Source organism: Amaranthus tricolor, chromosome 3, assembly GCF_026212465.1.
Source record: "Amaranthus tricolor cultivar Red isolate AtriRed21 chromosome 3, ASM2621246v1, whole genome shotgun sequence".
Taxonomy (NCBI): Eukaryota; Viridiplantae; Streptophyta; class Magnoliopsida; order Caryophyllales; family Amaranthaceae; genus Amaranthus; species Amaranthus tricolor.
In genome coordinates, this window is record NC_080049.1 from 33993721 (window position 1) to 34002888 (window position 9168).

Below are 9168 nucleotides of genomic sequence, written 5' to 3' on the forward strand. Positions count from 1 at the left end.
AATTTTGGTTATTAAAAGAATTATTTTAAACTCGTCTGAGATAACTTTTAAGAGATCAACTTTTTATTTTTTTTTTTATATGATTGTACAAAGGGTTTTATTTAATTATTCATAAACTGGCCGCACGAAAGCCAACCGAACAAACCATAAACAAACATTGTTGACGAACTTGAAAGAGTATTTGCCTTCGTTCGATGGAATGTCTTGCATTTATTGTATATAGAAATATACATATAAGGTAAGAAATCAAAATAATTACAAGATATTTTAGTTTCCAAAATAACAATATTTAGGAAATATAAATTATACACAAATATGATTTAATAGTATATTAATGATATTATTATATTCTAATAATATTACCTTTTATTCTGATCAACTATTCTATTTGCTTCTTGTCTTTATTAATCAATCACTCTTTTATTATCAATTTATAATTAAAATATAATTAAATGAAATTTTATTTTATTCGTCTTAATATAAATTTTATTAATATTAATCGTTTGTAAATTTTAGCCAAGCAAAATAAAAAAATAATAGGTTAAGGTCTAAATAGTACATAAGTAAGTACCCATATGCTAAATTAAATAATACTTTTAATATGAGTAGGAGATAGTATATTTTTTCATCATTTTGGTTGGCATACTTGGCAATCAGGGTTGGGTTTATTAGTCGACACAAGGCGAACCGCATTATTATTATTTAAAATTAGAAATTATTTGAATTGAGTGTAAATATTTAAAGGGGTAAATAAAAATTAGAGTAAAAAAACAAAGTTAGTTAGATTGAAAATTAAAGAAATTTGATTATTAGAAATGTGAAAGAATAAATTATAAGAAATAAAAAATAGATAAAAGAGCAATAAATTTGATTTTTCACTAAAAATTAATCAGAATTCTTAAAATTTAGGTCTACAAAAATAAAGGGAATAGAATAAAGGTTAGTCTCATACAATTGCGCGAGAAAAGGGTCAACACAGTCTAGTCTGACTGTGTTATTAGACTCGTGAAATCATATTCAATAATGTTAAAGCACATAAAATTAATGAAGAGGAGAAACTCTAAATAAAATTGGAGAAACATTGAACAAAATGGTTATTTTTAAATTAAAGAACCAATTTATAATGGTAAAATTACAAAATTTTAAATAAAGTACAATGTATTGTATATATGTGGGTTTAATTTACCGACTCAAATTAATATATTTAAAATTATATCTTAAAATATTTCTGATTTTGGGATATATTTATATAAGATTGACTAGTTTGACCAATCGTAAAAGTTTTCTAGCAACTGATTGAGAATCAGCACAATTAGAAGATAGGACCAGCTGCAACAATCTCCTCAGTCAAATTGTTATCTTTGCCAATCTGATAGTTGGTGAACACCTCAAAGTTGTTCTTAAATAGCCCACCCAATTTCAATAGTGTCTCCTTGTAATCATTTTTGTCCGGCCACTGCAACGTAACGACTCAATATGAATGATTAATTTTAAAATATAAGCACGGACCGAAGCCAGAAAATAAAAGTTAGAAGGACGGAAAAATATGAAACAATACTAACAATATGTAATCGAACAGGAAAAAGCTAACTAACCGCGTTGATTGGATCGAGTATTTCCGAAGGTACTCCATCAATCTCAGTAGGTATCTCAAGCCCAAAGACTTCAGTCTTCTTGTATTCAGCATTTAAAAGGGCACCCGAGTGTATTGCATCTATAATCTTACGCGTATATTGTAACTTGATACGACTTCCTACACCATACCTGTAAAAGCAAAATTAATGGAGATAAGGAGGTTGCAACCAGTAAGACCTTCGGCTCGAAAATGAGCAGCAAATGAGAAAATATAACCCGGTACATGTCACAGGTAAGTAATAACGGTCCGTTTGGTTAGTTGTACTAAATGGTGGTAATGAGAATGATTTTTAGTGTAAAATTTCATCAAAAATTCCATATCATTCCCATGGTAATGAAACTTTGATCACAAATAAGTTTTTTTGTTTACAAATTTTCATTACCAGCTAAAACCACCTCTCCCAATGGTAATGCATTGGAATGAATTTTATGAAGAAAATGAGATGACTGAAGTTGGACAAGTATAGCCATAAAGGTAGCCAAGAGATTTTTCAATGAAAATTACACTAGTTTTTCATTTTTTCATTCCCATAACCACCGTTTATTATTACATACCAAACAGGCCATAAAAGTAACAAACGGCCTTATACCCACATTACATATACACGAAATAAAAGAATTATAATCAAAAGAGATCAATTTTGTGCAGTAATATACCTTCCACCGGACCAACCAGTGTTGACGAGCCAGCCAGTGGCACCGAACTTCTGCATCTTTTCGGCAAGCATAGCAGCATATTTAGTAGGGTGCATCATTATAAAAGCTGCACCAAAGCAGGCCGAGAATGTTGCAGTTGGCTCCTTAATTCCGTCGACTGTGCCAGCCACCTGAAGTTTTATCGGAATCCAATCACCAAATAATTGCACCATATAATTTCTATGCATTTAAATGCTTTAATTTGTTTCAATTATTTTTGGATCGCACAAACGTTACCAGTGCAGTGTAGCCACTGATGAAATGATACATCGTCTGAGGAAGGTTCAGCTTGCTCACTGGTGGGAGGACACCAAAAGCATCACAAGCTAAAAGTATGACATTCTTCGGGTGTGGTCCAACACACGGTATCTTTGCGTTTGGAATGTATTCTATAGGATAGGCCGCTCTAGTATTCTCTGCAGCAAGAAACACGGCTTGGATCACAAATTTTTTTACGAAAATAGTATCTATTAGAGTATTGGATTTATCTAACCTGTAACAGACTTGTCCCTGTAATCCACTTCACGAGTGTGCTCATCGAATACCACATTCTCGAGCACTAATACATTCAAAAATGTGTGTTTAGAATCGTCATATCGTCATATGTGAAGGATAATTTACAAGAACTTATAAGGTCATGGAATTTGAAATATACCAGTTCCGAATTTGATGGCATTCCAGATATCAGGCTCCTTTTCCCTCGAAAGATCGATACACTTTGCATAGCAACCACCTTCTATGTTCGATACACCAGTATCACTCCAGCAGTGTTCATCGTCACCAATCAGGTAACGGTTATGGTCAGTCGACAGAGTAGTTTTCCCGGTACCTAATGAAGAAACCCATGAAGAAAAGAAATCAATAAGTACCGAAACATACAAAAGAACAGTATGACGAGATCGCTCAGCATCTCGAATGTCCTTAATTTGGATGCATAAATCAGGGAATACGAACCTGACAAACCGAAAAAGAGGGCTACATCGCCATCTTTGCCCATATTGCAGCCAGAATGGAGCGAGAGGATCTGACGCTTAGGCATGAGATAATGCATTACACCGAAAAGACCTTTCTTCATCTCCCCGGCATACTGAGTGCCAAGGATTACCATTTCTCTCCTAGCAAGATTAATGTCTATGCTAGTAGATGATGTCATGTAATGAGTGTATCGGTTACATGGGAATTGTCCTGCATTGTATATTGTGAAATCCGGAGTACCAAAATCCTCCAGCTCTTCGGGTGTAGGTCGGATGCACCTGCCACCCATTCAGTTAATGTTTTGGCACGCACACAAACAGAAATTCTACAAAAAGTATCTGATTCGTACGAGTCAGTATGCGGATGAACACTTACATGTTATGCATGAAAAGGGAATGGTAAGCTCTGGCAGATACAATTCTGACTTTAATTCTGTTCTGTGGATCCCAATTCAGGAACTGATCATTTACAAATACCTGCAAGTTTTCAGTGTTGTTTTAACTCAGTAAGCTTAATTATGTGTATCACTATATGCATACTCACCCTTAAGACAAACTAATGTTTACACTAAATTCTAAACATAAAAATCTTATGGTACATGGCTATATTTATCTACAACATTTCATCACCCAATGGCATTAAGTGGCTCCCACCTAGGTGTCGCTTGGAGGGTCGGATCTACGAGGCCTTACCCTGTTAGTGATAACAAAGTCAAGTTCTTTCTGAACGCCCCTCGGTAACTAACATCATTTGCAGCTTCATATAAATAAGAAGTGCACATGATTTAATAAGTCATTTTAATGTAGTCCAATAAACTCTGAAACGAAAGAATTGTAAATCTTTGGTCTATCGTATAAGAGACCAAATTACATTGATTTTCTCTATGAAATAATTAAAGGCGCAATGTATTCAGTATGAGATCAAAACCTTGTCTAAAGAATTTAAGTAATCAACAGCTCGCTCTCTGTTGACCATGAAGGTTTGTTCATCCATCTCAATATTTGGAGAACCCCTGCAGCATTAAAATTGCACACAGGTCATTAGAAATATTAAGCAAAAACACGAGATCAAGAAAAAAATGAACACAAAAGGGTGCCTGTATAATTCTTACTTTCCCCACCAAAGTTCGGATTCAGTAGTTTCATCCTTTACAACACGTTTGTCTCTTGGAGATCTTCCTGTTTTTGCTCCGGACAAAGTTGCTAGTGCACCAGTTGATGTAATGAAAGACCCTTTTTCATATTTGATTGCTTGCTCGTATAATTCTGCATCATCAACCCCAATCAATTGTTTTTGTTAAGACTTGTGCACTTACGCTAATACAAGTGTATTTCACATCAACTATTGTTTTATCTGATAGAAACATAAGATTAAACAAATGGTTGAAGCCACAAAATATGTCTATTAGGTGACCATTATTTTAGTTATCAAGGGCTCGTCTAGACGAGAGCCACATAGCATTAAGGTTTCGACTTACGACATATTATTTTACACATATGGTTGGGAACATGATAATCCTACTCCTATATATAGTGTAAGGTAGGAAGAGTAAAAGAGTATTACCAGCAGGGGAGAGATTGTAAAGAACATGTGTAAATTTGAGAGCACTATCGCTGACGCTGATGGTAGGAACAACAGGGTGGTGATGCTGCACCTGCCTATGAGCTTTTCCTTCCGGGTCTCCTCTTACCACCTTGGGTCCTGTCTCTCTTGCCGAAGATGCCAATGACGCACTAGTTTTTTGGGAGGAGTAAAACAAATTGTCAATTTCAAATCAACTCGACTATCAGTCTTTTGTTTGATATGTTGCACAAGTTAACATTAACACTAGTTTTTTGGGAGGAGTAAAACAAATTGTCAATTTCAAATCAACTCGACTATCAGTCTTTTGTTTGATATGTTGCACAAGTTAACATTAACACTAGTTTTTTGGGAGGAGTAAAACAAATTGTCCATTTCAAATCAACTCGACTATCAGTCTTTTGTTTGATATGTTGCACAAGTTAACATTAACAGGATTTTAATCAAATGACCCGAGTGATGACACAGGCATACCCGAGGTTAGATTTTCACGTGTAGAGGTGGTGCAAGGCACATTATATAATTACTTTTGATGCGCTGAATTACTTATTTTTACGCTTCAGTGTCACAAAAATAATTATATGTTTTAACTCGCCCACCTGGCCTAAGTAGACTAGTGTGCATGAACATAAGAAGAAAAGAACACCTTATAGAAGACAATAAAGAAGAGGAATCTTGAGTGTTAGATATAGCCAAAGCTTCAGTATTGCCACCACTCTGTTCATAACCAAAGGAAGTTGCTGAGGTCTTTATCTCCCTAGCACTCTCTTCGATCACATTCGTATAACCATCTATGGAATGAGTAGCATTATGACTTTCGTAAGTATTGAAACAAGAAACCCACTTGCGCCAAACTGGTTGAGGCAACTTATTGTTAGAAGGGGAAGAATTTGTAGCGAACTGGTGATTTTGTGCACAAAAACAGCAGTTAAAGCTCAAGCATTTTGTGGTTTTAGGCTTGTTTTCGGACAAAGAATAAGGTTGGATTTGGTATATGGGTATGTTTGTAGAGATGTAAGTTGAGGATAGTGTTGTGTTGGCTTCCTCCTCACTGAAAATTAGAGGGTTAACTCTTGATGATCTTCCCTTGCTTCCGCTTCCTACATTGCTTCTGATTGATGAGCAACTACATCTATGTTAGCCCCCATTTTTTCCTTTCCTAATAAGTCTGGTTAGTAATTTTATTCGCTAAAATTGCTACATCATTGCATCTGAAATGTTTTCACTTGATTTGCATAATATAGTAAATTCAAAGGAACAAAAAAGTAGTTTTTGAATTGTAGTTATTTATATGACCCAAAAAGTGTTTAGGGAGGCCGAACCCTTTTGGTCGCTATTGCATGAATTCTATATTGTGACTTTGTGAGTCACCTCATACAGTTTTCACCAAGTAATGTTTATTGTTAGTTATCACCTCATACAATCACATTTTGCACTTAAATAATTTCGATAGGTAAAATTAATTTATTGAACAAATTAAGGTATGCAAAATGGTAGACTAGGCAAGTGCTATAGAGGAATAAGACAAGTGTAGCTATTAAAAAAATAAAAATATTATATTTTTAACATCAATATAATAATTTAATCAATTCGAAGTAATAAATTGAAATTTTAAATATAATAATACTAATAAAAATTATGTCTCGCCAAAACAACCTAATGCCAAATAATATTTTTCAAAAATTATTACAGGATAATGATATAATACTTCTACATAAGTTAGAATTATTAATATTGAAAATATTTGCTATTTTTATTGAATTGATATGGTACAAGTATCAAAATTCAAAAAATAATTTGGTAAATAAGCGTGATGAACCATTGACACGTCATCTGTATCAAGTCAACATTGTTAATTTATAACGTTATGATTCTTATGAATTATGAAAAGTTTATGGGGTCCACTCGATTAGGTGGCGGATACTAATTCTGTTTAGGATCCATCGAATAGAAACAAGCCAAACATATCCTTTTGTTCGCCACGCCCCTTAATCCCAACAACCTTTGCAAACACTTTCTCATGTTTCCAAAGGAATAGACTCATCAAGTATAAACGAGTAAAAATTAAAAAAAATCAAATAAAAACAATTAATGTGTATTCATATATTTTATGAAAATTTTTTTTTTAAAAAAGTGCAAATAAGATGAAAAGTAAGGTAAAAATATGTATAAAAATTAAAACAAATGTAAATTATAGTCAAATAAAAATGAGGCACATTAAACAAGACAGACTAAAAAAATATCTTTGAATTAGAATATTCCATTTATTTATGGTATGCGAGTATTAATTTTCTTTTAAAAAATGTTGAAGAGGATTAAATCATGTAAAAGTGTAAACTTTAATTAGACTATTACTAGTACAACCACTCCTTTAAAGCGGAAAAGTAGGAAACCTAACGTTTACTTCTAATTCATTTCCACAATTTCATTGATAGATCAAGCATATTAATAGAATATTTTGGAGTACATATTAAGATTTTGACATTCATAACTTAAATCAATGTAAAAGAATCAAATAAAATAAACTAATTATATAAACTAATAATAAAGTTATGGTAAGTTTAAGAGTGCGAATTCCGAATACTAATATATGGTAAATCGAACATTCATTTTCAAGAGTTATCGAACTATTTTAGTTATTATTTTTTCGTATTATGTTACACAATTTAATATTAATAGAGTTTTAAATTAAATAACATTGTTCATAACCTAAACAGACTTAGACCTATAGTATTTGATAAAATTGACATTTACTATTTACTATTTAGGGGTCGTTTGGATTGAGAGCAAATATTTATGGGGGTAAATAAAAGTCAAACTAGAAAAACAATGAGAGCAAATATTAATGGGGTAAATAAAAGTCAAACTAGAAAAACAAAGTTACTTAGATAAACAATTAAAGAAATTTGATTATTAGAGATGTGAAAGAATTGACTAGATGGCAATAAAAATTGGAGAACATAGCAATTAGTTTTTTTATTTTAGATACAAATTTACCCTAAAGGAGGATGGAGGAATTATTTTAATAACTTTATTTGCATTTTTAATTAGTTTTGGTACATTAATTTGACTTTTTTTATTCTTTTAAATATTTACTCTCAATGTAAGTTAACTTTTAAAACACAAAAACAATAAAAAAAATGAAATAAAAATTACCTAATTGATTGGAGTTGTAAACGTTGGCGTTCTTCCTCGGAAAGACTATTAAAAGAAGTAGCACCGTGTTGAGAACCTTGGCTAGGTGTACTCGGCGCTGATTTCTTCTTTTGAAGGGAATGTAGTTCGTCTATTGTTTGTGCCTTTACCGGTGGTGCGCTATCATCATGGCATATTCCGTTTCCGTGCTTCCCATTTCCGTTTCCCGTTTCTATTTTCTTTAGCCCGTTATTATCTGCCATTCCCTCGTTTACGTTTCCATTTCCCGTACCCTTCTCCATTTTTTCTCTACATAGAATAATAATCACCAAACATCATTTTCATCATAATTATTTTTATTCATTAATCTAATGATCAATATTTTATTATTATTAATTTAAACAAAAACATTCCTCCTATGCACAGATTTTAGTAATTTGATGATTCTCAACATTTTATTACCTTAATATCATTATAAAGTTTCGATCTAATTTTCATAAAAAATATATGATTTATTGCATTTTGATGATTCTAATGACCAATGTAACCTGATAGTCTGACCAACGCATTATATAATTTTAACATTTTAATATTACATTTTGATCTACGTGAAATCTTTTTTTAAAAAAGTAATCAACACTTATAGGTTAATCAATTCGAAGATAAAAATCAAAATTAAAAGAAAAAGTTAAACATTTGAGACTTACCAAAATGAGGGGGGCTTGAATGTATGACGAAAAAATGAAATGAAATGAAATAGAAGTGAATGGAAGAGTCTAAAGAGGAGAAATTAGTAGTTATTAGGATGAGTAAAGAAGTGGAAAAAGAATCCTTTATATAGTGAATGTGAAACCTAGTTTAATGGTCATTTCATCAATGTTAGGTGGGTCCAATCTTATCCATGAAATTTGACATAAGGCTCCAGCTATTGTATGATTAGGAAAAGGTCTATTATAGGGAATTACTCCTACATTTTGACGGTGCATTACTTTAACATCCATGAAAATCAGAAATCAATTGAATATAATAAAAAAAACGCGGTTTTAAATTGTACCCGCGTCTCTTATAACATTATAAGGCCGTTATACAAGTATTTTGGGGTGTTAATTGACTTATGAGTGTTTATTTGAGTTATTGAGTTAATTT

The 9168-nt window shown here is 32.3% G+C and overlaps 1 protein-coding gene across 1 annotated transcript; it reads right to left on the reverse strand.

The window, feature by feature from the left end:
• Positions 1 to 1081: 1081 nt before the first annotated feature.
• LOC130808785 (phosphoenolpyruvate carboxykinase (ATP) 1-like) lies at positions 1082 to 8829 on the reverse strand. The gene is made up of 13 exons (XM_057674275.1): positions 8730 to 8829; positions 8044 to 8331; positions 4870 to 5039; positions 4418 to 4571; positions 4234 to 4318; positions 3682 to 3782; positions 3286 to 3584; positions 2987 to 3160; positions 2825 to 2890; positions 2569 to 2747; positions 2293 to 2462; positions 1596 to 1764; positions 1082 to 1456 (listed from the first exon to the last, which is right to left on the reverse strand). The coding sequence occupies exons 2-13, from the start codon at positions 8322 to 8324 to the stop codon at positions 1313 to 1315; spliced, it is 1992 nt and encodes a 663-aa protein (XP_057530258.1). The 5' UTR covers positions 8325 to 8331; positions 8730 to 8829; the 3' UTR covers positions 1082 to 1312.
• Positions 8830 to 9168: the final 339 nt, after the last annotated feature.